This window comes from Scyliorhinus torazame, chromosome 14, assembly GCF_047496885.1.
Source record: "Scyliorhinus torazame isolate Kashiwa2021f chromosome 14, sScyTor2.1, whole genome shotgun sequence".
Taxonomy (NCBI): Eukaryota; Metazoa; Chordata; class Chondrichthyes; order Carcharhiniformes; family Scyliorhinidae; genus Scyliorhinus; species Scyliorhinus torazame.
Genome location: NC_092720.1, coordinates 52,634,864 through 52,662,747, shown reverse-complemented (window position 1 = coordinate 52,662,747; position 27,884 = coordinate 52,634,864). Strand labels below are relative to the sequence as shown.

The following is a 27,884-nucleotide window of genomic DNA, read 5'->3' as shown; positions in this document are numbered from 1 at the left end:
ATTCTATATAAATGCAAGCTGCCATTGTTGTTCAAAACCACTCTGAATAATATTCCCTTCCTATTCCTCATCGGATTACAAGAAAAGAGAAAATAATGATGAATGGCCGTTCTGGTGACATCCCATAGCTGGTTGTTGGGTTAATAGAACCCCAGAAGCATGAGCGAAGCAACGGCCCAATGCCCTTTATTCTTTAAGCACCAATGTTTTCACTAGCTGAATTATTCTTACCCTGCGTTCTCTTTTTGACCATCCACAACAGAATCACTCCAGGAGTCTGTACCAGATGCAATAACCAAAATAAAAAATAATAATTTCTGTAAAGTTTGCTTGTAAACTGCTTTGTAGATAAATAAACTGTTTAAATTAAAGGAAGTGTCGTGCTTTTAGTTATCAACTTTAGCAAGTTTTTATTTTCCAGTTTAATTGATTGCATTTAATGCATTATCTGGAAATTTAAATGTTGTAGATTGTACAAACATAAAATGGCATTGTCTGGATCATTTGCACACCGTTCGCTCATCAGTTTACAAATTGTTTCTCATCCTGCAGAATGATGCTGAGCATTTGAGGCGACAGCTGGACAAGTGCAAAGAAGAAAAAACTGATTTGACCAGTAAAGTAGAAGACATCCATCTTCACATTGAGACTGGAGAAAAGGAACTAAAAAAGAACAAACTCATTGAACAAGTAGGTTAAGAATGGACAACGGTATTGGTCCACAAATAAGGCAAAAAGAAATCCACAACCTGACGCCATGTTTCACAAAAGCCAGTTTCTTTGCCAAAACCATTGGAATTTGAGGTGAAATAATAGAAATATAAGACTTTCTACAGCCAGTCATGATACACCAGGGATAAAAGTCCTTTCACTCTTGTCAAGCAGCTAAACAGCTTCTTAATCTTTATTTTTTTTAAAATAATTTTTATTAAGATTTTCATAAAATATCAATAACAAAATGAAAAAAGAACCCAACAGGGTTAAGTACAAAACACAGTCTAGAAAAGCAACCCTCCATACCCTCCTCCCCCCTGTACGTAAATAATAAATTAACATTAACACCCCGACTTAACACAACATATACACCCCCTCAGACCTTTCAGTGTAAATAACAAAAAGAAAAAGAAAGTAACCCCCCCCCCCCCGAGTTGCTGCTGCCATTGACCAATGTCTACCGTTCTGCCAGGAAGTCTAAGAACAGTTGCCACCGCCTAAGGAACCCATGTACCGACCCTCTCAAGGCGAATTTCACCCTCTCCAGGCGAATTTCACCCTCTCCAATTTAATGAACCCTGCCATATCGCTGATCCAGGATTCCATGCTTGGGGGCCTCTTTCGCCTCCTGCACTCCCGGCTCCTCTGCCACCCCAAATATTGCGAGCCCCCAGCCCGGTTTGACCCTGGATCCTACCACCCTCGACACCGTCCTCGCTACGTCCTTCCAAAATTCCTCCAGCGCTGGGCAGGCCCAGAAACATATGGGTGTGATTTGCTGGGCTCCCTGAGCACCTAGCACACCTGTCCTCACCCCCAAAAAACCGGCTCATCCTAGTCCCGGCCATGTGTGTCCCGTGCAGCACCTTAAACTGTATGAGGCTGAGCCTCGCGCACGATGAGGAAGAGTTCACCCTCCCTAGGGCATCTGCCCACGTCCCTTCCTCAATCTCCTCTCCCAACTCCTCTTCCCACTTACCTTTCACCTCCACTACCGAGGCCTCCTCCTCCTCCTGCATCACCTGGTAAGTTTCCGAGATCTTCCCCACTCTTTCCCCCCCCCCCCCCCCCCCCGCGAGAGCACCCTGTCCTGTACTGTGGGTGGCAGTAGCCGCGGGAATTCCACCACCTGCCGTCTGGCAAACGCCCTTACCTGTAAGTACCTGAAGGTGTTCCCCGGGGGGGGGAGCCGGTACTTCTCCTCCAGCTCACCCAGGCTCGCGAAAATCCCGTCCACAAACAGGTCCCCCAACGTTCGTCTGCCTGCCCTGTGCCATCCCAAAAACCCTCCACCTGTTCTCCCTGGGGCGAACCGGTGGTTCCCCAGTATTGGGGTCCACGCCGAGGCCCCAACTTCCCCCCTATGTCGCCTCCACTGCCCCCAAATTTTGAGGGCAGCCGCCACCACCGGGCTCGTGGTATACCTCCTTGGGGGGAGCGGCAGCGGCACCGTTGCCAGCGCCCCCAGACTCGTACCCACACAAGACGCCGTCTCCAGCCTCTTCCATGCAGCCCCCTCCATCACCCACTTGCGCACCATCGTCGCATTGGCGGCCCAGTAGTACCCACAGAGGTTGGGCAGCGCCAGTCCCCCCCCCCCCTCTCTCTACTCCGCTCCAGGAACACCCTTCTCACCCTCGGGGTCCCTCGCGCCCACACAAACCCCATTATACTCCTGTTAACCCGCCTAAAAAAAGCCTTCGGGATAAACACAGGGAGGCACTGGAACAGGAACAAAAACCTTGGGAGCACCGTCATTTTGATTGACTGCACCCTACCCGCCAAGGACAGCGGCAACGCATCCCACCTCTTGAACTCCTCCATTTGCTCCACCAGCCTTGTAAAATTAAGCCTATGCAGGGCCCCCCAGCTCCTGGCCACCTGGACCCCCAAGTACCTGAAGCTCCTCTCCGCCCTTTTTAGTGGGAGCTCGCCAATCGCCCTCTCCTGGTCCCCTGGGTGAACCACGAACAGCTCGCTCTTCCCCATGTTGAGCTTGTACCCCGAAAAGTCCCCGAATTCCCGAAGAATCCTCATTACCTCCGGCATTCCCCCCACTGGGTACGCCACATACAGCAGCAGGTCGTCCGCATAGAGCGACACCCTATGCTCCTCCCCACCCTGAACCAACCCCCTCCAGTTCCTTGACTCTCTCAGTGCCATAGCCAGAGGTTCAATCGCCAGTGCGAAGAGCAGGGGGGACAGGGGACACCCCTGCCTCGTCCCTCGGTGCAACCGAAAGTACTCGGACCTCCTCCTATTTGTGGCCACACTCGCCATCGGGACCTCATACAACAGCCTAACCCACCTGACAAACCCCTCCCCAAACCCGAACCTCTTCAGCACCTCCCACAGGTACCCCCACTCTACCCTCTCGAAGGCTTTCTCAGCGTCCATCACCACCACTATCTCCGCCTCCCCCTCCCTCGCCGGCATCATGATAACGTTCAAAAGCCTCCACACATTCGCGTTCAACTGCCTCCCCTTCACAAACCCCGTCTGGTCTTCATGGATGATCTGCGGCACACAATCCTCAATCCTCGTGGCTAAGACCTTCGCCAGCACCTTGGTATCTACATTTAGCAAGGAAATCAGTCTGTAAGACCCACACTGCAGGGGATCCTTGTCCCGCTTCAGGATCAAGGAGATCAGTGCCTGGGACATCATCGGGGGCAAAGCCCCCCCCTCCCTTGCCTCATTGAAGGTCCTGACTAGCAACGGGCCCAACAGGTCCATATATTTTTTATAGAATTCGACCGGGAAACCGTCTGGCCCCGGTGCCTTCCCCGCCTGCATGCTTCCTATCCGTTTGATCAGCTCCTCCAGCCCAATCGGGGGCCCCCAATCCCGCCAGCAGTCCCTCTTCCACCTTTGGAAACCTCAATTGGTCCAGGAAGCAGCCCATCCCTCCCTCCTCCCGTGGGGGCTTGGATCGGTACAATTCCTCGTAAAAGTCCCTGAAGACCCCATTGATGCCAACCCCACTCCGCACCACACTCCCTCCCCTGTCCTTAACTCCCCCGATCTCCCTACCTGTGTCCCGCTTCCGAAGCTGATGCGCCAGCATCCGGCTTGCCTTTTCCCCATACTCGTAAATCGCCCCCTGGGCCTTCCTCCACTGCACCTCCGCTTTCCTGGTGGTCACCAGGTCGAATTCGGCCTGGAGGCTGCGCCTCTGCCTCAACAATCCTTCCTCGGGCACCTCCGCATAACTCCTGTCTACCCTCACCATCTCCCCCACCAGCCTCTCCCTCTCACCCCGCTCTCTCCACTCCTTGTGGGCCCTAATGGAGATCAGCTCTCCCCTCACCACCGCCTTCAGCGCCTCCCATACCCTCCCCACTCGGACCTCCCCGGTGTTGTTGGTCTCCAAGTACCTCTCTGTACTTCCTCGGACCCGCTCGCTCACCTCCTCGTCCGCCAGCAGCCCCACCTCCAAGCCACAACGGACACTGGTCCCTCTCCTCCCCCATCTCCAAGTCCACCCAATGCGGGGCGTGGTCCGAAATGGCTATTGCCGAATACTCAGTATCCTCTACTCTCGCTATCAGCGCCCTACTCAAAATGAAAAAGTCGATTCGGGAATAAGCCTTATGGACATGTGAGAAGAATGAAAATTCCCTAGCCCCCGGCCTTGCAAATCTCCAAGGGTCCACCCCTCCCATCTGGTCCATCAACCCCCTCAGCACTCTAGCCGCCGCCGGCTTCCTAACCGTCCTAGACCTGGAGCGATCCAGTGCCGGATCCAGCACCGTGTTAAAGTCTCCCCCCATTATCAGGCCCCCCACTTCCAAGCCTGGGATCTGACCCAACATACGCCGCATAAAACCCGCATTGTCCCAATTCGGGGCATACACATTGACCAGTGCTACCCTCTCTCCCTGCAACTTACCATTACGTACCTACCGCCATTATCTGCCACAATGCTCGACGCCTCGAATGACACCTTCTTTCCCACCAAGATCGCCACCCCTCGATTTTTGGCATCCAGCCCCGAGTGAAACACCTGACCTACCCACCCTTTCCTCAATCTTACCTGGTCTGCCACCTTCAGGTGTGTCTCCTGGAGCATAACCACATCCGCCTTGAGCCCCGTTAGGTGCGCGAACACGCGGGCCCGCTTAACCGGCCCATTCAGTCCCCTTACATTTCAGGTTATCAGCCGGATCAGGGGGCCACCCGCCCCCCTCCCCCACCGACTAGCCATGACCCCACCTCGGCCAGCCACGCGCCCGCACCCCACACTCGGCCCGTTCCTCACAGCGGCATACCCCCGCCTCGACCCCCCCCACTCGCTCCAGCTCCCCCTTGACCATAGCAGCAGCAACTCGATTTCCCCCCCCACCCGCCGGCTAGGACCCATCCTAGCTGATTTACTCCCCCCATTGCACTTCCGCAAGTCTGCTGACCCCGGCCACTCCTTCGACTCCTCCCATTGTGTGACACACCCTCCTCTCCCGTTCCCCATCCATAGGCTCTCCCTTCCATTCTAAGCGCGGGAAACAACCCTCGCTTCCCCACCCCGGCCCCGCCCCCTCCAGTCTTCAGCGCGGGAAAACGCCCGCGCTTTCTACCTACCCGGCCCCGCCACCTCTGACGCAGCTCCTTTTACAGGCCCAGTCCCCTCACCCCGACTCGGGGCTCCCCCTCCCCCGCGGGACCCCATCTCACCGCCGTCCACCACCCCTGTTCCGTTTATCTTCCCCCCCTCCAAGAGCCCCCCCGACCAACCCAACCAAAACAGTGCCCAACCCGCCCCAACCACCCTCACCGACCCGAAAGAGAAAAACACCGAGAAAAAGAAGCCAGGAGCAAAGCAAAGGCCCCCCCCCCTTAAAAATAAAGGAAAAAATAACATATCAACCGTAGTCCCCAATCGCCCATCCCGACCCTCCATCTGTGTCCAACTTCTCGGCCTGAACAAAGGCCCATGACTCCTCCGGAGACTCAAAATAATGGTGCCGGTCCTTGTCGGAGACCCTCCGTCGCGCCGGCTGCAGCATGCCAAACTTCACCCCCTTCCTGTGCAGCACCGCCTTCACTCGATTGTACCCGGCCCTGGAAGGACCCCACTCCCATCAGCGAGTTCAACATGGTGACCACATAGGCCCCCATGTCCGGCCCCTCCAGCCCCTCCGCAAATTCTTCCGTCTCGACCGATTCTCCATCTCCTCAAACCGCTCCTGCCATTTCTTGTGGAGCGCCTCGTGCGCCTCCACCTTTACCGCCAGGCCTAAGATCTCGTCCTCGTTGTCGGAGATCTTTTGTCGAGCCTCGCGGATCGCCATCCCCTGGGCCGTCTGTGTCTCCAGCAGCTTATCAATAGAAGCCTTCATCGGCTCTAGCAGGTCCGCTTTAATCTCTCTGAAGCAGCGCTGGATACTCTCCTGCTGCTCCTCCGCCCATTGCATCCACACTGCCTGGTCTCCGCCCGCCGCCATTTTGTTCTTCTTCCCTCGCACCTTCTTCGGGTCCACCACTACCTTTTTAGTCGCCCCACTCCTAGTAGAAGCCATATCCTATCAGGGAGCTATTATAATCTCCTTCCCACACCAGGAAACGTCGAAAAAGTGCCGTTGGGGGCCCTGAAAAGAGCCCAAAAGTCAGTTTTTGCGGGAGCCGCCGAATGTGCGACTTAGCTCCACATAGCCGCAACCAGAAGTCCTTCTTAATCTTTATAAATGTCAAAATTATGGTAATGCTATGAATGATGCAGCTGAATGCAGAAAACCCCTAAATGCCTGGAGGAAAAGGTGCTGATAAGCACAGAAATAAATCTGGAATAGGCCACAGAGAAGCCACATGTGTAAAGAATTTGCAAATGTTACAATATCAAACCAGCAATATAATTGTTTGCTGAAAACCTTATGAGACCCAGAATAGGATGGACAAATTAAAGATGAGCATATCTATGGGTGAAAGAAAATTGTTAAAAACTATACCAAATAAATATATCGATACGAAAAAAGTTAAGAATTATGTAGCAACGTATCAGAAGTAAAAATTGCAGGCATAATGGAATTGTATTATACATGCTATTATAAGCTTCTGGGTGACCTTAAGTGCACTTTTTAAAATAAATGAAAATACTGCAGATGCTGGAAATCAGAAATAAAATCAAAAACTGCTAGCTAAACTCTGGCAGCATCGGTGGAGACTGAAAAACAGTTACTGTTTCGAGTCTGTGTGAGTTCGTTATAGCTGACGGGATGTAGGCATCGCTGGCTGGGCCAGCATTTGTTCACCATCCCTAATTACCCTGGAACTGAGTCACTTGCTCAGCCATTTCCGAGGCAATTTAAGAGTCAACCACATTATTGTAGACCTAAAGTCACATGTAGGCCAGACCAGGTAAGGACAGGAGATTTCCTTCCCTAAGGGACATAAATGAATCAGATAGGATTTTACAATTGACAATGGTTCAATGGACATCATTAGACTTTTAATTCCAGATGTTTGTGTTAGCATCATCGGTCTCTCTTGAAAGAACCCACATCAAAGAACAATACAGCACAGGAACAGGCTCTTCGGCCCCCCAAGCCTGCGTCGATCACGAGTCCCATCTAGACCAACCCACCTGTATCCTTCTGTACCTCATCTGTTCATGTGCCTGTCCAGATAAGTCTTAAAGGTCGCTAACGTATCTGCTTCAACCACCTCACTTGGCCTCTTGATATCCACCTTCATTCCCTCCACCACTCGTGGTAAGTTTAATTTGGGCCCAGCTCTGCGCCACCTGGATTCCAAGATACCGAAAACTCGCCCCCACCACCCGGAACGACAACTCCCCTAACCTCCTCTCTTGTTCTCCAGCATTGATCGGGAACATCTCGCTCTTACCCATGTTCAGTTTGTACTCCAAAAAACGTCCGAATTCCCGCAATATCTCCCAAACCCCTTCAATGCTGCTCACCAGATCCGAATGGTTCTGGATGGATCTGGATCCATCACGATCTTACCCCTTTGTCTCTCACCCTCCCAACCTCTCTCGCCGCTGCTTGCTTCTGCAGCTGATGTTCCAGCATCCTGTTGTCTTTTCCCTGTACTCGTACACTGTCCCATTGGCCCTTCACAACTGCCCCACTGCCTTTCCGTGGACACTAACCAAAACTCCATCTGGAGCCTCTGCCTCTCCTTTAACAACCCCTCCGGCGCCACCAAATACCCTCAAAGTCTCCTCTACTACCCTCTTCCTATTCATCCAGATCGAAATAGGTTCCCCCCCTAACTACCGCCTTAAGTGCCTCCCACAGCGTGGAGGCTGTGACCTTCCCCGTGTCATTTAACTCCACATAATCCCGAATGGCAGCCCTCACCTGCTCACACAACCCATCATCCGCCAACAGCCCCACATGCACCCACTACAGCCATTGGACCTCCCCCTGAACCGCCCACAAATCCACCCAATGCAGCGCATGGTCAGAAACAGCACCCAAGGGACCGGACAGTCGGAGGGCAGGCCGCCCCCGGAACTAACTGCCGTCAAGACAGGTCCCCAGGCTTCGGAATATCTCGTCCCAAACATAGTGCTGATGCAGTCAAAGAGCCAGGGACTACATGAGGGGATGTCGGTGAGCATCCAGCACCTGCAGGTGAAGGTGGAGAGTCCAACCGTGTGCAGGAGCAGAAGATGATGCCAACCATGCATGCCACCCAGGCCAACATCACACGGATAGATTCCGCGGTGGAGTCATTGGGGCGACGGTTTTGGCTATTGATCAGCGTGTCCAAGGCCTGGGGCATTCTGTGCAGGCGGTGGCCGAAGCCCAGGACAAGGCTGCCTTCTCACATCTGGAGAACCACCTATGTGTAGCGTTGGGGCCCGTAAGGCCACACAGTTAGACACCAGTTAGGTTGGCATGTGTGCAGGGTACAGTGTAGGGACTAGGGCACAGATCTGTAAGTATTTGTTCACAATAAACACCTGTAACCTCCTTTACAACCTGTCTCGGTTCTCTGACTGAGGGGTGGGCTGGTCTGGTCTGGGGGGGGTGGGGGGGGGTGCAGGTCCTGTGGGTGAACCATGTTCCCTACACTCTTCTCCCTCCCGACCATCCCCACCACCGCCACGCCAGGCATTCAGTGTGACCGTGCGATGAATGGCCAGGGATCACCCAGGTGGACGGTGCAACTGTGGGCAGGGGTCAGATGTTGTCATACAATGCAGAGCACCAGAGCTCATCGCAGAGCAGGATGTCATCACCCTCCATCCCATGGGCCAGCCCCCTGTTACTGCCATCCCAGGACTCCCACCTCGTAGCGCTGCAGGTATGTATAAAGGATTTGGGGGATTTGGCGGGGTGGGAAATGAGGGGCTGTGGGGTTGAAATGTGGTGTCCGTGCCCCCCTCCACCCCCCTTCAAGTCGGACCAACCTGGAGGCGACCAGAGCACCCGTGCACGTTGGCCCTGGCGCACACGTTATGCGGCCTCCTGTGCTTGCCCCATGTCCTGCCCATCCTCCCCCTCCCCCGCATCCTCCTCATCGGACGAGGCCTGCCCTTCCTCCTCGAGCACATTGCCCCTCTGCTGTGCGATGTTATGGAGGATGCAGCAGGTCACCATGATACGGGCGACCCTCCCAGCGTCATACTGGAGGGCCCCTCCAGAAAGGTCCAGCACCTGAACCGCATCATCAGGAGGCCGAAGCACCGCTTGATCACACTCCTGGTCATTGTATGGGCGTCATTATAGCAGATCTCTGCGTCAGTGTCATCATCCACGGCTGCAGCGGGTAACCCGTCATCCAGTAACCACTGTGTAGAACCAGGGGCCGAGGTTGGTGGTCAGTGAGTGCGCAGCAAGATGGCCATCGTAATGGAGGTTGGTGCCTGGGCACCGGCCCTGTCCCGTGTGGTGGTGGTGGATGGGGGTCACCCCGGCCTCCGGCCACCCGGCCTGTTCGCCCCCACCCCCACCCCAGCCAATGTCCAGTGTCCGGGCCGGCAGCCTGCGGTCGCTCCTCTGTGTCTCATCTCTCTCTCTCAGTAGCCAGCACGCCAGTGTCAAGATTTTTGAGAGCAGACGTGGACCGCGCAATCAGGAACTCGCCCCATCGGAGGCGGAGAAATGCAGGTGGGCCAACTAATGATATGCAAACGGAGTTTAAACACCGCGCGGCACATTTACGCCATATTCGGGGTGCTGAAGAATCATGAATTGGCGTCAAACCGGCGCCTGCCGCGATTTTGGCGACGGAGCTATTTGCCACCCAATCGCGTGTCCCGATTTCTACGTCGACTGACGGAGAATCCCGCCCCATATGTTTATTTTCAGTGGCATTGGTGGATAGATTTGGCGCGGATTGTTTAAAATGATCAAATAACCATGAAATGCTATTGACAATATGACTTTTCTACTCATTCTTTAGGATTTAATGATTGAAGATAACCTTTTAAAGTTAGAGGTTAAGCGTCTAAGGGACATGCTCCACGAAAAAGCAGATGATGTTCTATCTTTGGAGAAACGGAAATTGCAGCTTGAGACAGCAATGAAAGAGAGAACTGAAGAAATCAAAATTCACATGGATGTACTACAAATGCAGATCAAGCACACTGAGCAGGAACAGCAAGGTATTAGGTAAGTGTGAGGACAAAGGGGATAAGCTGCATGAAAGGGTAAGCCCACTTGTACGGATGTTTGAGGGTCAAGCATTAGTATCATGGTAGAAGGCTATTACAGATGAACAGATCATTTAATCCGCAGCCCTTGGGGGCTACAGGAATGATAGTGCCATCTAACTATGTAAGCCTACTTGTGACAATAATGAAGATTATTATTAATTTAAGTCCTCGCACAAATGAGGTGTGCCTCGCCTGCCACAAGAGAAACACAGTCATCTGATCAGCTTCCTGACCCTTTTGTGTTGATTCAATTGTGCCAATGAAGTCAACACAGTAATATACGAGTTTGCCATTGATTGGCACCAAGATCTTAACCCTTTGGATGTGTTGGGCCCAACGATTGCACTCCAATGCTCATACATACATCTACATTAGAGACATCACACTAATGTGAACTGGTGTGAACCCCAATGGAAGGCGTTATGGTGAAGTCTCTCATCATTATTCCATTCAAAGTCATGACATGGAGGCTTCTTTGAGGATCCCTGTGAGGTAAAAACGCTGCTCCAATGCATGCTCTAACACCTGGGAGGGGGTTGGGGGGGGGAATAGTCAGGGGTTAAGTACCACAGACTCACATGACGTCACAAAACCAGCATGTCACGAATTGTCAAAGACGAGCAATAGCAATGTTGTTTTATTTGTAAGATTTATGTTACGTTGCGACATACAACTGTGGAATCTTGTGGGTTGAAAAAGTAATAAACGTGGAATCCAACACAAGACTGAATCTCTCCAACATTAACCAAACACTACCACATTGCTAACTCCTTAAAAGCAGCAGCATTCTTTCCATTAATTCTGATCGTTTTATTGGAGCTGGCAAGCAAAAGCAGGCAAGGGAGGACTGGGATGTAGTCCACTGGCTCTTCTTCCATGGCTAACTAGACCACAGACGAAAATGTTTAAGAACCACTTTGTGGCCTTGAATACATGCGAGTATGAACCAAGCATGTTTAAGGATAAATCACCAGAACCGATAAAATGCCCAAGTATATTGAAGCCTGTAAATTACAGACACCTTAGGGACTGGGGTCAGATGTCCTTTACCTGCAGGTGTCCCTGTTTACAAAATAGTCATTATATACAGTGTAAAATATTTCAGTAGAATAGGTGAATTTACTGTCCAACACCTCAGCGGTGGAGAAACCGCTCTGTTTCTGAGACCAATATGAAAACAATTTGAAAAAAAAGTGAAGATAGATCAAGGTCTTGACTTCCAACTAGCGTCAGAAAGAGATGGCCGCAGGAATTATAAAAAATAAATACAAATAGTATAAAAAATAAATACATAATATTGAAAATTGCACTGACACATCAGATTGTCAGTGCTGCTTGGGGCCTGCATCGAACAACTCCTCCAAGCCCCCATTTTTACTACACCAGCTCATGTAATGCAGCTACATTTAAAGAGCCCAGTGAAATTGACAGGGCTGGTATAAGGTAATTGGATAATGTTATGATCCCAGCTGATCATGCTACTTGAGACAGTGGCGTAGTGGCATTGTTACTGGACTAGTAATCCAGAGACCTAGAGTAATGTTACTGGGGACATGGGTTTGAATCCCACCAAAGCAGATGGTGGAATTTGAATTCAATAAAAATCTGGAATTAAAAGTCTAGTGCCAACCATAAAACCATTGTCAATTGGTTCACTAATGTCCTTTATGGAAAGAAATCTGTCATTTTTACGTGCCTGGTCTGCCTACATGTGACTCCAGACCCACAGCATTGTGGTTGACTCTTAAAAGCCATCGACGCCCTCATCCTATGAACGAATAAAGAAAAAAAGAATCAGGTCCCAACCTGACAAATGGATATAGATAGGTTAGGACAGTGGGCCGAGAGTGGCAGATGGAGTTTAACATGGATAAGCGTGAGGTCATGTATTTTGGTCGAAAGAATGGAAAGGGAACTTAATATCTAAATGGAGAGAGTCTTTGGGGTGCTCCAATGCAGAGGGATCTGGGAGTACTCATGCATGAGTCACAGAAAATGAGCATGCAGGTGCAGCAGGTAATAATTTCAAAAAATAATAATCGCTTATTGTCACAAGTAGGCTTCAATGAAGTTACTGTGGAAAGGCCCTAGTCACCACATTCCGGCGCCTGGTCGGGGAGGCTGGTACGGGAATTGAACCCGCGCTGCTGGCCTTGTTCTGCATTACAAGCCAGCTGTTTAGCCCACTGTGCTAAACCAGCCCAACCAACCAGACAAAAAGATAATAGGGAAAGCAAATGAATGTTGCCATTTATAGCAAAAGGAATTGAGTATAAAGGTAAGGAAGTGTTGTTGCAACTATACAAGGCATTGGTAAGACTGTATCTGAGTATTGTGCACAGCTTTGGTCCCTTTATTTGAGGAAAGATGTAGCGGCATTAGAGGCAGTTCAGAGGAGGTTCACTAGATTGATTCCAGAGATGAGGGGTTTGTCATATGAGGAGAGATTGAACAGTTTAGGCCTACACTCTCTAGAGTTTACAAGAATGAGGGGAGATCAAATCAAGGTATACAAGATGCTAAAAGGTAAGGATAAAGTAAACGTGAAGCAGATGCTTCCTCTTGTGGGGCATTCTAAAACGAGAGGTCATAATCTTAGAATAAGAGGGAGTAAATTTAAAACAGGTTTGAGGAGAAACTACTTCTCCCAAGGGTTATGAATCTGTGGAATTTGCTACCCCAGAGTGCGGTGGACGCAGGGACAGTGAGTAAATTTGAGGAGTTAGACAGATTTTTAATTGGTAATGGGTTGAAGGGTTATGGAGAATGGACTTTGAGGCCAGGATGGGATCATCCATGATCACATTGAAGGTGTTTAGGCTCGGGAGGCTAAATTGCCTACTCCTGTTCCTAGATCATGTGTTCTAGGAAGGAGATGCTCTGGTTAATTTTGCAATCGAGTTCTTGGTCTGTAACATTGTAGGTAACAGATGAGGAAGATATCAGCCATGATAAAATGGCGGAGCAGACTCGATGGGCCTAATTCTGCTCCTACATCTTATGAACTTATGAACGTAAGAATGGAACCCTGGCTCAAAAGACTGTAACTTATCTTTTGTTTCGAGACGTGGACAGAGTCATAGGACTGCCAATTAACTTTTAACGAAAGATTAAAACATTTATCAAACATGAAAATATTGACTATAATACAATAATCTTTCACCTCACCTATATATTCACAGATGTTCACAGATTTTTATGGAAAACAGAAGTTACAAATATATCTTACACTAGAATGTTCTCAGTAAGTACAAATTCTATGAAAACTAACAGGTCAACTGTGGTCGGACACACCACACTCTGAAACCAAGTGGCAGATTCCACCCAATCCAACTTCTGTGGATTTCTCATCAAATTCCCCCAGATGCTTATCACACTGTGAGGCAACTAGTCTCACTGGAATCTGACTTCCATCCAAATGTTTCCAAGCTCAGTTCCTGGAAAACATTATGCCTTGGAATCTTCTCCAAAACAATGCTTTCTCTTGCATACACTCATCAAGGATCCTCTTCCAGGATTTCAGTCTCTCCTTTCAGTGTTGCCTTGGATTGCCATGTGCATCAAGTTTCCACACAATCTCATGGGTAACCAGCCATGACAACAGAACACCACTGTTTCACAGGCTATATGAAGATATCGCCAACCTTAAGATTACTTCAGATGTCTGGCTTTTCACAAGTCAACTTAACCAGGTCTGCACTTTCTTTAAGTAGGAACCTCTCTCTACCCCTTGCTTTAGCTTCAGTGAACAATATCTTGTTCAAATTCCAGTTCTTTGTCCCTTTGATTTCAGTCTGAATGGGACTTCTCTTTTATTCCCTGGTTTTGAGAACTATCTGTTCTTTAGCTTCTGGGACTTGCTTTATGCCTCTCAGTCCATTGTCCTGCATCTCTGCTGGCAATTTGTGAGAGCTGCTTTTGTCTCACATACCTGGTTGCATCTGAACCACAAGCATTTATACTTTTCCGTGTGGGTCCCTCATTACTAAGCAATAGCTTGAAATTTAAATTACATTTTTGGATGGTTCACAGTGCAGCGAAATTGCGCAGAAGACTTTTGCAATTCTGGGAAATTACCAAGCAAACCCTTACCTGGGAACTTCCAAGAGGGATTCCCTAGCACATCTTCGGTGAACCCCCTAGATCTGACACTGAAGAGCTTGGAAGTTATTGTCCCACAATCCTAACAATATTTATGCTACCCCCTGAACCACAAGCATTTATACTTTTCCGTGTGGGTCCCTCATTACTAAGCAATAGCTTGAAATTTAAATTACATTTTTGGATGGTTCACAGTGCAGCGAAATTGCGCAGAAGACTTTTGCAATTCTGGGAAATTACCAAGCAAACCCTTACCTGGGAACTTCCAAGAGGGATTCCCTAGCACATCTTCGGTGAACCCCCTAGATCTGACACTGAAGAGCTTGGAAGTTATTGTCCCACAATCCTAACAATATTTATGCTACTCAACAGTGAAGGTCATATTGTGACACCATTCTCAGTCAACAGAAATATGAAATTCTGGGGAACCAAAAAAAGGAATGAGTCAATTTCAGGAAAAATTCAAGTCCTTGCTGATTTTCTTTTTTTTAATAAACATTTTATTGAATCAAATATAAACAGTAGTAGACATTTTGCCAAAACTATACACATGATATACTTTCATAAACAACCAAATAACATTTAAAAAAACAAACAACTGAATCAAAAGTAAGAAGGCAATTAAAGAGTGCAATGGAACCAGGATCCCCTATTACTAACCTACCCCCTGCCACCTCATCCCACCAATCCTCTAATTTGTCCAGAACCTTACAGAAAGAAATGAATGGCCGCCATCTCTGGTAGAACCTTCCCATCGAGCCTCTGATGGTTTACTTGACTTCCTCCAGATGCAAGATGGTATCAAATCTTCCATCCAGGCAGATGCCTTGGGTGGTGAGGGAGATCTCCAGTTGAGTAATATTCACCTCCTGGCTATTAAGGAAGCGAAGGCAAGAACATCCGCCTTCGCTACCCAGTTGGACGATGGGGAGCCCAAAACCACAAATATTGCAACCAACGGGCAAGGTTCTCGGGTTGTCTGCAAATTTATTTATTTTTAATTCATTTACGGGATGTGGGTGTCGCTGGTTAGGCCAGCATTAATTGCCCATCCCTAGTTTCCCTTCAGAAGGTGGCGGTGAGTTGCATTCTTGACCTGCTGCAGTCCTTGAGGTGTGGGTACATCCACAAAAATCTTGGATATTGTGTCCAAAAAGGGGCCAAGTATCCTGCAAGCTTATGACAAGACCAAAATGCATGCATGTGATTAACAGGTGTAAGTGGACAGCGGTCATATTTGTTCTCCACGTTTTGAAAGAATCCACTCATCTTTGCCTTTGTCCAATGTGTTCTATGTGGCACTTTGAACTGAACTAAACTCAGTCTGGCACAGGATGAAGTGGAGTTCACCCTGTAGAGTTCACCCTGGGGTTGATTTAGCACAGTGGGCTAGATAGCTGGCTTGTAAAGCAGACCAAGGCAGGCCAGCAGCGTGGGTTCAATTCCCTTACCAGCCTCCCCGAACAGACGCTGGAATGTGGCGACTCGGGGCTTTTCACAGTGACTTCATTTGAAGCCTCCTTGTGACAATAAACGATTTTCATTAGAGATCTTCTCTCCAAACCTCCTCAGTAAGTACAGAGCCGAGTTCCTCAACTCATTTCTCATATACTGTATCCACAGGGGCAGTTTCTGAAGATAGAATGAGGCTGTACATATTTGAAATTGACCCTCTCGCCTGCTGTGCCAAGGCCAATACCTTTTCCAGCAGGGTATAATGAGGGCGCAGGGGAAGGAAGAAAAGCACTTGCGGGAGAAATCCCAAATTTGAAAATAATGAAAAAGTTTGGGACCAGTCAGATAGTATCTGTGAGAGTTTTTCAAGACCAGCAAAGCCTCCATCTAGGAATAAATCCCCGAATAAATCCCCAAAGTGTATCAGACCTTCCGTTCTCCAGGATCGGAACGATGGATCCAAGCTCGAAGGCATGAACAAGTAGTTGTTGCATATCAGGGCAGGTGAGGACAGTGAGAGAAGATTGCAGTGCTGCCAAAACTGCTTTAAATCCTGAGGGAGGAAAAGACCTACTGGGGGAAAAGGGCAGTGGTGCGGTAATTATGGTGTGTAGGGAGAAGGCTGTGGCACAGGTCCGTGCCTCTAATCTACTCCAGGTTAACTTTGGGTCATTTAGCCATTGTAGGATTTTCTGTATGTTGGCAGCCCAATAATAAGCAGGGGATTCGAGAGTTAAGCCTCCTGATCCTCTGTCTCTCTGAAGCAGAACACTGCGGACTCTGGGACTCTTACCTGCCCAGATAAACGCCGATATTAATTTGTTGACCATAATAAAAAATGCTTTGGGTAAAAAAATGGGGATACATTGAAATAAGTATAAAAATCTAGGTACCACCTTCATCTTGACAGTTTGGATCCTGCCCGCTCGAGTCAAGCGGAGATGATTTCACCTCTGTAAGTCCATTTCAACCTTACCGATGAGGCTTGAAAAGTTCAGTTTGTGGAGTAAGGCCCAGTTATGGGCCAAGCAAATCCTCAGCTATTGGAAATTAGAGGGCGAGGGGCGAACCAGGCTAGCGAGTTCACTGGAAAACACTCACTTTTACTTACATTTAATTTATACCCTGAAAATGTGCCAAATCTTGTGAGTATCTTAATGACGTTTTCAATTGAGGAGATTGGATCCGTAATATATAAAAAGTAGGTCATCTGCTTATAGTGAGATCCGGTGCTCCTCTCCCGGTGTATTCCCCTCCATCCCTCTGACGATCTCAACGCTATCGCCAAGGGTTCAATGGCCATCGCGAAGAGCAGTGGAAAAAGGGGGCAGACCTGTCTGGTGTCCCTGCCTTGCAGAAAGTATTCAGAGGTGGTCATATTTGTGTGGATGTTGGCTTTTGGAGAATTGTACATTAGACAAACCCAGGAGGAAAATTTGGGGCCAAAACCAAATCGATCCAAGATCTCAAAAAGGTGGTTCCACTCCATCCTATCAAATGCTTTTTATGCATCCAAGGATACTATAACTTCAGGTTTCTGAGCAGATGAGGGGGATATGACAATGTTCACGAGACATTGGCTGATAACTTTATATCTTTGATGAAGCCTGTCTGATTCTCCGATTTTATATCTGGAAGACAGGGCACCATCCAGTTGCCAGGACTTTCACCAGTATCTTAACATCAGTGTTAAGGAGTGAAATTGATTGTTAAGACCCACAGTCCACTGGATCCTTACCCTCTTTAAGGAGCACCAAAATTGTGGCTTGAGCCAGGGACAGGGGTAGTGGTCCCCTAGACAGTGTGTCGTTGAACATGTTCAAAATTAACGGTATAATTGTTCTGAGAACCTCTTATAAGATTTGGGTGGGAAACCGTCAGGACTGGGGCTTTGCCAGATTGCAGCTGACCCTTACATTTCTGGATTTCTTCTGTGCTTAAGGGATTCCAGTTCTCGTTTCCTGCCTTCCTCAATGGTCGGGATGTGTAAACCATCTAGAAACCTCATCATGTCGGAGGTATCTGGAGGAGGCTCTGACTCATATAGCTCATGGTAAACGTACTAAAGCCGCATTTACCTGGAGAGGGGCTGATACCAGTTTACTTTTGTCATGTGAGAGTACCTTTAAGAAATGGGTATTTATCAAATAGCTGTAGTGTATGTACCTTTAAGAAATGGGGTTTATCAAATAGCTGCAGTGATGTCAGAGTGTGGGTGGAGCTGGGCTGTCTGTCTGCTTTACTTTCGCTTTGGGCTGTCAGATATAGGGTGTGATTGGTTTCATTTTGCAGATTGGGAGCTGCATCCAGAGAAACAAGGTGTAATTCCGATCTCTCTCTGTATGAAAAGAATGCCTTCAGATCACTTGCTAATTTAAGTGATAACTGCTCTCAGTAGAGAATGTAAACCTGCTGTCTTTCTGTAAAAAGGGTCTTTTGGATGTTGCAAGGAAAGATTAAGGGTTACTTATAGAGTACTGTATTCTTTGGGGGGAGGATTTTAGATGATAGTTGCTAAGATGTTTACTGTGTGTGTTTAAAAATGTTAACTGGATTCATAGAATAAACATTGTTTTTGTTTAAACATACTTTAGCTCTCAGTTGCACCACACCTGTAAAGTGGGCATTCTGCTCCCCATAACCAAAATCTATTTAAAGTTGTGGGTCAGATGAACTCCATGATACACTTTGGGGTTCTCTAAACCCTGGCCCATAATAAATTGGGGGCTCGGGGCTCGTCCGGGATAAAAGTCTATCTATTGGGTTGACCTTGTGAACTTAAAGACAGTGAGGGGTGAGCATATTGTGGTTGTTTTTCAGGTGTGGTATACCAGTTTAAGTAGGGAGCGTGTTGTGGACAATGGCTGTTTCAGAGGCTCTGAAGTTTTTGGGGGTGGAGACGATCACACGTAGTAACTTACGAACAGAGACTAAAAACAGGCTTTTAGATTTGGCAAAAATTGCAGTTAACATTACCTGACAGAATACGAAAAGAAAAGGTACTTGTGGCGCTAGCTGAGCATTTAAAATTGACTGAGATATAGTCTGACTCATTGAAAATGGCAAAAATTCAGTTACAAATCAAGCAACTTGAACATGAAAAAGAATCAAAGCAGTTTGAATATGCAATGAGAGAAAAAGAAAGAGAAAGAGAGATACAGATCAGGGAAAAAAGAAAAAGAGAGAGAAGAAAGAAACAAAGAAAGAGCAGCCCGAGAAGAACAAAAAGGAAGAGAAAGGGAGGTACAGATCGAGGAAAGGGAAAATGAGAGTGTTTGAACTTCAGAAAATGGCCATGAAACATGACAGTCAGTTACAATTGGTAGATGTAAAGGGAAACGTACAGTTGGAGGATAGTGGTGAGGATAAAGAGAAAGAGCGTCATAGTCGACGGCTTGGTGGGGATCTATTTAAATATGTCCAAGCATTGCTAAGGTTTGATGAAAAGGAGGTAGAAGTCTTTTTCATTTCATTTGATAAGGTGGCGAAACAAATGAAATGGCCACCGGACATGTGGGTATTACTGATTCAAACAAAGCTGGTAGATAGGGCTAGTGAAGTGTTTGCATCACTACCGGAGGAGGTATCTGGGACGCACGAGGAGGTGAAAAAACCCCATCTCAGGTGCACATGAACTAGTGCCCGGAACCTCCAGACAAAGGTTTAGAAATTTAAGGAAAGAACCTGGTCAAACATATATGGAGTTTGAAAGGATCAGAGTAATTTTGATAGCTGGATAAGGGCTTTGAAAATAGACCAAATGCATGAAGCTATCAGAGAAATTATAATTTTGGAGGAGTTTAAAAATTCAATTCCTGATGTCGTGAGAACTCATGTGGAAGAGCAGAGGGTTAGAACTGCGAGGTTAGCAGCAGAAATGGCAGATGATGATGAATTAGTTCATACATCAAAGCTTGGTTTCCAACATCAGTTTCAGCCTGTGAGGGATAGAAACTGGGGAAAAGAGAAATACTCAAGTGGCAGAGATAAAGGAGATCTGATGGGAGATAATAAGGAGAGTGTACCTCAAATTAAAAAAGAAATCCAGGAGGGTGGAAGAGACATGAAAAGTTTCAAATGTTTTCACTGTGATAAACTAGGCCATGTAAAGTCACAGTGTTTGTGGTGGAAGAAAAGCACTGGGAAGGCTGATGTGGTAAAACAGGATAAGACAGTGGGGTTTGTTAAAGTGGTAAAGGAAAGCCCAAGTGAAGCGAAGGAGGTGCGTAACATTGTACAGCCTGATCAAGAGGTGATTGATAAGAAGGTGCCAGATCTCTTTAAAGAATTTACTTGTGTATGTAAAGTTTACTCATGTGTACAGAAGGAGCAGGTAAAGAAGTTACAATTTTAAGAGATACGGGAGCTAGTCAATCTTTAATGGTAAGAGATGAGGAGTTATGTAGTTTGGGAAGAATATTGCCAGAAAAGGTGGTAATATGTGGAATTCAGGGTGAGAAGAGTAGTATTCCATTATATAAGGTAAGGTTGGAAAGTCCAGTGAAGAGTGGTGAAGTGGTAGTAGCAGTAATAGAGAAACTATCTTGTCCAGGAATACAGTTTATCTTGGGTAATGATACAGCTGGATCACAGGTGGGAGTGATGCCTACTGTGGTTGATTAGCCAGTGGAAAATCAGACAACTGAAGTGTTAAAGGGCGAATATCCTGGGATTTTTCCGGATTGTGTAGTAATAAGGTCGCAAAGTCACAGGTTAAGACAAGAGGAGAAATCAAAGAGTGAAGATGAAGTTGAAGTGCAATTATCAGAAACGATTTTTGATCAGATGGTTGAAAAAGAACAAGAACAGGTGGAGGATGAGGCGGATATTTTTAGTTCAGGAAAATTGGCGGAGTTACAACAGAAAGATATAGAAATAAAACGGATGTATCAGAAAGCATACACTGAAGAGGAACCTGAGAGTATACCAGAGTGTTATTACCGTAAAAATGATGTCTTGATGAGAAAATGGAGACCTTTACATATGCAGGCGGATGAAAAGTGGGCAGACGTTCATCAAATAGTATTGCCGGTAGGGTATAGAAAGGAGGTGTTGCAAGTAGCACATGAGGTACCAGTGGGAGGTCATTTGGGAGTAAGGAAAACTCAAGCTAAAATCCAAAGAAGATGTAGTTAAATTTTGTCGATCATGTCACATGTGTCAAGTGATAGGGAAACCTCAACCAGTGATAAAACTTAATACCCATTCCAGCATTTGAGGAACCTTTTACAAGGGTCCTAATTGATTGCGTAGGACTGCTTTCTAAAATGAAAAGTGGGAATCAATATCTTTTGACTATAATGGATGTGTCTACTAGGTTTCCAGAGGTCATTCCAGTATGCAATATTACAGCTAAAAAGATTGTGGAGGAGTTACTTAAATTCGTTACTAGATTATGGACTACCCACAGAAATACAATCGGATCAAGGATCAAATTTTACCTCAAGGTTATTCAAAGAAGTTATGGATAGCTTAGGAATAAAACAATTTAAATCAACACGTACCATCCAGAATCGCAGGGAGCGTTGGAAAGGTGGCATCAGACATTAAAGACAATGTTGAGGGCTATTGTCAAGATTATTCAGAGGATTGGGATAAAGGAATTCCATTCGTACTGTTTGCAATTAGGGATGCACCTAATGCAGTCCAAAGATGTGCAGGTTAGGTGGATTGGCCATGATAAATTGCCCTTAGTGTCCAAAATTGCCCGTAGTGTTGGGTGGGGTTACTGGGTTATGGGGATAGGGTGGAGGTGTTGACCTTGGGTAGGGTGCTCTTTCCAAGAGCCGGTGCAGACTCGATGGGCCGAATGGCCTCCTTCTGCACTGTAAATTCTATGATAATGAGTCAACCAAATTCAATCCTTTGAAATAATTTTTGGTCATGAGGTAAGAGGACCACTTAAATTGATTAAGGAAAAATTGGTGAGTGAGAAATCGGAACTCACATTATTGGATTACGTGTCAAATTTTAGGGAACGATTAAATGGAGCAGGTGAATTGGCTAGACAGCATTTACAAATTGCACAACATGTGATGAAACGGGTAGCGGACAAGAAATCCAAAGTTCGTAGTTTTGCTATGGAGATAAAGTTTTAGTATTGTTACCAGTGGTAGGTGAACCATTAAAAGCACGGTTTTGTGGACCTTATCAGACCGAAAGGAAATGAAGTGAGGTGAATTATGTGGTATGAACGCCGGATAGAAGGAAAACTCACCGTGCATGTCATGTGAATATGCTTAAAAGGTACTTTGAAAGGGAAGGAGAGAAAAAGGAGGAGGTTTTAATGATTCTAACTCAAAGTGACAAACCAAATCCAGTTGACTTCGAATTTGACATACCTCAAATTAAATTGGAAAACGAGGATGTTCTTAAAAATTGGGATAAATTGTTGAGTTACCTTCCAGAGGAAAAACAGACTGACCTGAAAGAGTTATTGATATCACATGAGCAAGTTTGTGGAGATAAGTTGGGAAGTACTAAAATGGCTATACATGATGTAGATGTGGGAAATGCTGTTCCAATTAAACAACATCCATATAGACTTAACCCTTTAAAATTGGCACAGGTTAACAAAGAGATTGAAAATATGCTTGAAGAAAAACGTCCGGTTGCGGTGATGCCTTGCTAGCCGCACGTTTCGGCAGCTCCAGCTCCGACGGACCTTCGGGCTCTTTTAAGAGCCCCAACGGGAAATCTTTTGACGACGCAACCCGGTGTGGGGTGAGTGAGAAGGGAGTCCCCCCCCCCCAGCGAAGGAGGAAAAAACCGGCGGCGGCGGCTGCAGCGTGAGGAATCGTCGACCAAAGGGTCAGAAAGGGAGAAGCACAAGATGGCGGCAGAGAAAGCGCAGGCGGCATGGGGGCCTGAGCAGGATGAATTTTTGAGACGGTGCGTGGAGCTGCTGAAGAGGGAGGTGCTGACCCCGATGCTACAGGCAATTGAGGGGCTCAAGGAGACACAAAAGACCCAGGAGACAGAGCTCCACGTAGTGGAGCAGAAGGTGACAGATATTGAGGACGAGATCCTGGGCCTGGCGGTTAAGACACAGACGCACGAGGCACTTCATAAAAAGTGTACTGAAAGGATCGAGGCCCTAGAAAACGGAGCGCGAAGGAAGAACCTTCGGATACTGGGTCTCCCTGAGGGTGTGGAAGGAGTGGACTGTGGAGCTTATGCAAGTACGATGCTGAGCTCACTGATGGGTGCTGAGGCCCCTACGGGCCCCTTGGAGGTGGAGTGGGCACATCGGATCCCGGCGAGAAGACCAAAAGCGGGAGAACCACCCAGGGCGGTAATCGTGTGATTTCACCGCCTTAAGGATAGAGAAGAGGTCCTGAGATGGGCTAAAAAGGTGCGGAGTAGCAGATGGGAGAATGCAGTGGTACGGGTGTACCAGGATTGGAGTGCGGAGGTGGCGAGAAGGAGGGCGAGCTTTAACCGAGCCAAAGAGGTGTTGTATAAAAGGAAGGTGAAGTTCGGGATGCTGCAGCTGGCAAGACTATGGGTCACGTATCAGGAGAGACACCATTATTTCGAGATTGCGGAGGAAGCATGGACCTTTATCAAAGAGCAGAAATTGGATCGGAACTGAGGGACTGATGCTGCAGGAAATGTTATTGTTAATGTTATGGTTGAAGTTAATTGAGAAGTAAATTGGGAAGGGGGGAGACATTGGGAAATGTGGGCGCCGGTGAGGGGGGAAAGACGGGACATAGTTGGAGAATGGGGAAGGGGAGGGGGAGGGGAAAGGGAGCTGCGCCATAAGAGGCGGGTCAGGTAAAGGGATGTTCCCGCGCCAGAAAGAATATGGCGGGAAGACAGGCGCAAAGCGGATGGGAGTTCCCCACACGGGGGGGTCGAGGAGTGAGCAGGAGTAGCCGGGATCAGTTGAAGTCAGCTGACTTGCGGAAGTAATATGGGGGGAGCAATCACGCTAGAAAGAGATCTAGTGGGGGGGGGGGGGGGGCAACTGGGTTGCTGCTGCGGAAATCCAAAAGGAAATGGCTAAAGAGTGGGTGGACGGGGATGGTATGCGACGCAGGGGGAGCGAGTGGGAGCGCGGAGGCGGGATATGGGACTGGCCTAGAGAAGGTAATGGCTAGTCGACACGGGAGGGGGGGCAGGTAGCCCCCTAGTGAGGCTGATCACGTGGAACGTGAGAGGCCTGAACGGACCGATAAAAAGGGCCCGAGTGCTCGCGCATTTGAAAGGACTAAGGGCAGACGTGGTTATGCTCCAAGAGACGCACCTAAAGGTGGCGGACCAAGTTAGGTTAAGGAAAGGATGGGTGGAACAGGTGTTCCACTCAGGACTAGACGCAAAGAACAGAGGGGTGGCCATTTTGGTGGGGAAACGGGTAGCATTTGAAGCAAAGAACATCGTAGCAGATAGCGGAGGTAGATATGTAATGGTGAGTGGCAGGCTGGAGGGAATGGAGGTCGTGTTGGTTAATGTGTATGCCCCAAACTGGGACGATGCGGGATTTATGAGACGGATGCTGGGGCGTATACCGGACCTGGAGGTAGGAAACTTGATTTTAGGAGGGAACTTTAATACTGTGCTGGACCTGGGGCTAGATAGATCCAGCTCAGGGACCGGAAGAAGGCCGGCAGCGGCCAAGGTACTTAAGGGGTTTATGGACCAAATGGTGGGAGTGGATCCATGGCGATTTCTTAGACCTAGGGCTAGGGAGTTCTCCTTCTTCTCCCATGTCCATAAAGTGTACTCCCGGATAGATTTTTTTGTTTTGGGCAGGTCGTTGATCTCTAGGGTGGAAGAAGCTGAGTATTCAGCCATAGGGGTTTCGGACCATGCCCCACATTGGGTGGACCTGGAATTAGGAGAGGAAAGGGAGCAGAGAGCACTCTGGCGATTAGATGTGGGATTGATGGCGGATGAGGGAGTGTGTGCAAGAGTGCGGGGGTGTATTGAGAGATACCTGGAAGTCAATGACGACGGCGAGGTCCCTGTGGGAGTGGTATGGGAAGCACTAAAAGCGGTGGTCAGAGGAGAGCTGATCTCCATTGGGGCCCACAAAAGGAAAACAGAGGCCAAGGAAAGGGAAAGATTACTGGGGGAGATTTTAAGGGTGGATAGGGAATTTGCAGAGACCCCGGAGGAGGGACTGTACAGGGAGAGGAGACGACTCCAGGCGGAGTTTGACCTTCTGACCACCAGAAAGGCGGAGGTACTGTGGAGGAAGGCACAGGGGAGGAGGTATGAATATGGGGAAAAGGCTAGTCGCCTGTTGGCTCATCAATTGCGAAAGAGGACAGCAGCGAGGGAGATAGGAGGAATTAGAGACGAAAAGGGAGACACGGTGCGAAGAGCAGGAAAGATAAATGAGCTGTTCAAGACCTTCTATGAGGGACTGTATAGGTCACAACCCCCAGAGGGAGAGGAGGGGATGTGGCAGTTCCTGGACCAATTGAGGTTCCCGAAAGTGGAGGAGCAGGAGGTGGTAGGCCTGGGGGCACCGATTGGGGTGGACGAGGTAATTAAGGGACTGGGAAGCATGCAAGCAGGGAAGGCTCCGGGACCAGACGGGTTCCCGGTGGAATATTACAGAAAATGTGTGGACTTGTTGGCCCCGTTGATGGTGAGGACGTTCAATGAGGCCAGGGAAGGAGGGACTTTACCCCCGACGATGTCGGAGGCGACGATATCGCTAATTTTGAAGAGGGATAAAGATCCGTTGCAATGCGGGTCCTATAGACCTATTTCATTATTGAACGTGGACGGCAAATTGTTGGCAAAGGTACTGGCATCGAGGATAGAGGACTGTGTCCCGGGGGTGGTGCACGAAGACCAGACAGGGTTCGTAAAAGGGAGACAACTGAATGTGAACGTGCGACGACTATTAGGGGTGATAATGATGCTCCCAGTGGAGGGGGAGGCAGAGATAGTGGCGGCAATGGATGCAGAGAAGGCGTTTGATAGGGTGGAGTGGGAGTATTTATGGGAAGTGTTAAGGAGGTTTGGGTTCGGGAACGGGTTTATTAGCTGGGTTAAACTTCTTTATGGGGCTCCAACGGTGTAGCACACAAAGACTCCGTGAGACGAAGAGTGAAGTCGATGAGGCTTTATTAAGCGTGTCTGTTCCCCCGCAGCTCGATAGTAGAATGGCCTGCGGGGGAGGATGTCAAAAGTGTAGTTACGGGTCGACAAAGATCGGAGTATTTCCGACTATATAGGGGAACAAGACAGGGATGCCCGCTGTCTCCATTGTTGTTCGCGTTGGCAATTGAACCTCTGGCCATGGCGTTGAGAGACTCCAGGAAATGGAGAGGGGTGATTAGAGGGGGAGAAGAACACCGAGTCTCGTTATACGCAGATGACCTATTGTTATACGTGTCGGACCCAGCGGGGGGGATGATAGAGGTTATGCGAATGTTGAGGGAGTTCGGGGATTTCTCGGGGTATAGGCTAAACATGGGGAAGAGTGAATTATTTGTGATACATCCAGGGGACCAGAGTAGAGAGATAGAAGGCCTGCCTCTAAGGAAAGTGGAAAGAAACTTCCGATACCTGGGGATTCAGATCGCTAGGAGCTGGGGAACCTTGCACAGACTTAATCTGACACGGCTGGTAGACCAAATGGAGGAGGACTTCAAGAGGTGGGACATGCAGCCTCTGTCGCTGGCGGGCAGGGTGCAAGCAATTAAGATGATGGTCCTCCCGAGGTTCTTATTTGTATTTCAATGTCTCCCTATACTAATCACTAGGACCTTTTTTAATAAAATAGACAGGAGCATCACGAGCTTCGTGTGGGCAGGGAAAGTTCCGAGAGTAAGGAGGGGGTTCCTTCAGCGTAGTAGGGACAGAGGAGGATTGGCACTACCGAACTTGGGCGATTACTATTGGGCCGCCAATGTGGCAATGATACGTAAATGGATGATGGAGGATTTCAGAGCTGGCACCAGTTGGGAATTAGGAGGGTGGGAGATTTATTTATAGATGGGACTTTTGCGAGCTTGGGAGCATTGGAGGAAAAGTATAAGTTGCCCCGGGGAAACTTCTTGAGATATATGCAGGTGAGGGCGTTTACTAGACAATAGGTGAGGGAATTTCCGTTGCTCCCGACACAGGGGATTGAGGACAGAGTGCTTTCAGGGGTGTGGGTCGGAGAGGGCAAGGTGTCAGAGATATACCGAGAGATGAGGGAAGAGGGGGAGGAGTCGGTGGGCGAACTAAAAGGAAAGTGGGAAGAAGAACTAGGGGAGGAGATAGAGGAGGGTATGTGGGCTGATGCCCTAAGCAGGGTAAATTCCTCTTCCTCATGCGCCAGGCTTAGCCTGATTCAATTTAAGGTGCTACATAGAGCACACATAACGGGAGCAAGATTGAGCAGGTTCTTTGGAGTGGAGGACAAATGTGGGAGGTGTGGCGGGAGCCCGGCAAACCACGCACATATGTTTTGGGCGTGCCCGGCACTGGAAGGGTATTGGAAGGGAGTGACGGGAGTGATTTCGAAGGTGGTGAAGACCCGGGTCAAACCAGGCTGGGGGTTAGCTCTATTTGGAGTTGCGGATGAGCCGGGAGTGCAGGAGGCGAAAGAGGCCGACGTTGTGGCCTTTGCGTCCCTAGTAGCCCGGCGCAGGATCCTACTCATGTGGAAGGAGGCGAAACCCCCCGGACTGGAGGCCTGGGTAAATGATATGGCGGGGTTCATTAAATTGGAGCAGATAAAGTTTGCCCCGAGAGGATCGGCTCAAGGGTTCACCAGGCGGTGGCAGCCATTTCTCGACTACCTAGGGGAATGTTAGAGGGAAGACAGATGACCAGCAGCAGCAACCCAGGGGGGAGTTCTAGTTTAGTTTATGTCAAAAGATTATGGGGTTTAGTTATTTGTGTATTGTTAAAAATGTCTTTGTAAGAGGGAAAAAATTATTGATTGGGAAAAAAAATTTCAATAAAATATATTTTAAAAAAAAAAAGAAAATATGCTTTAAAATGGCATAATTGAAGTGGGTTGCAGCCAATGGAGCTC

At 48.3% G+C, this 27,884-nt stretch overlaps 1 protein-coding gene across 1 annotated transcript in view; it reads left to right on the top strand.

Moving 5' to 3' along the window:
• Positions 1-27,884, top strand: part of ccdc39 (coiled-coil domain 39 molecular ruler complex subunit) — a 238,313-nt gene that overhangs the window by 153,277 nt on the left and 57,152 nt on the right. Inside the window, exons 12-13 of the mRNA XM_072474203.1 lie at positions 553-690; positions 10,084-10,292. Coding sequence (XP_072330304.1) covers positions 553-690; positions 10,084-10,292 — 347 coding nt within the window. The remainder of the gene's footprint in view (positions 1-552; positions 691-10,083; positions 10,293-27,884) is intronic.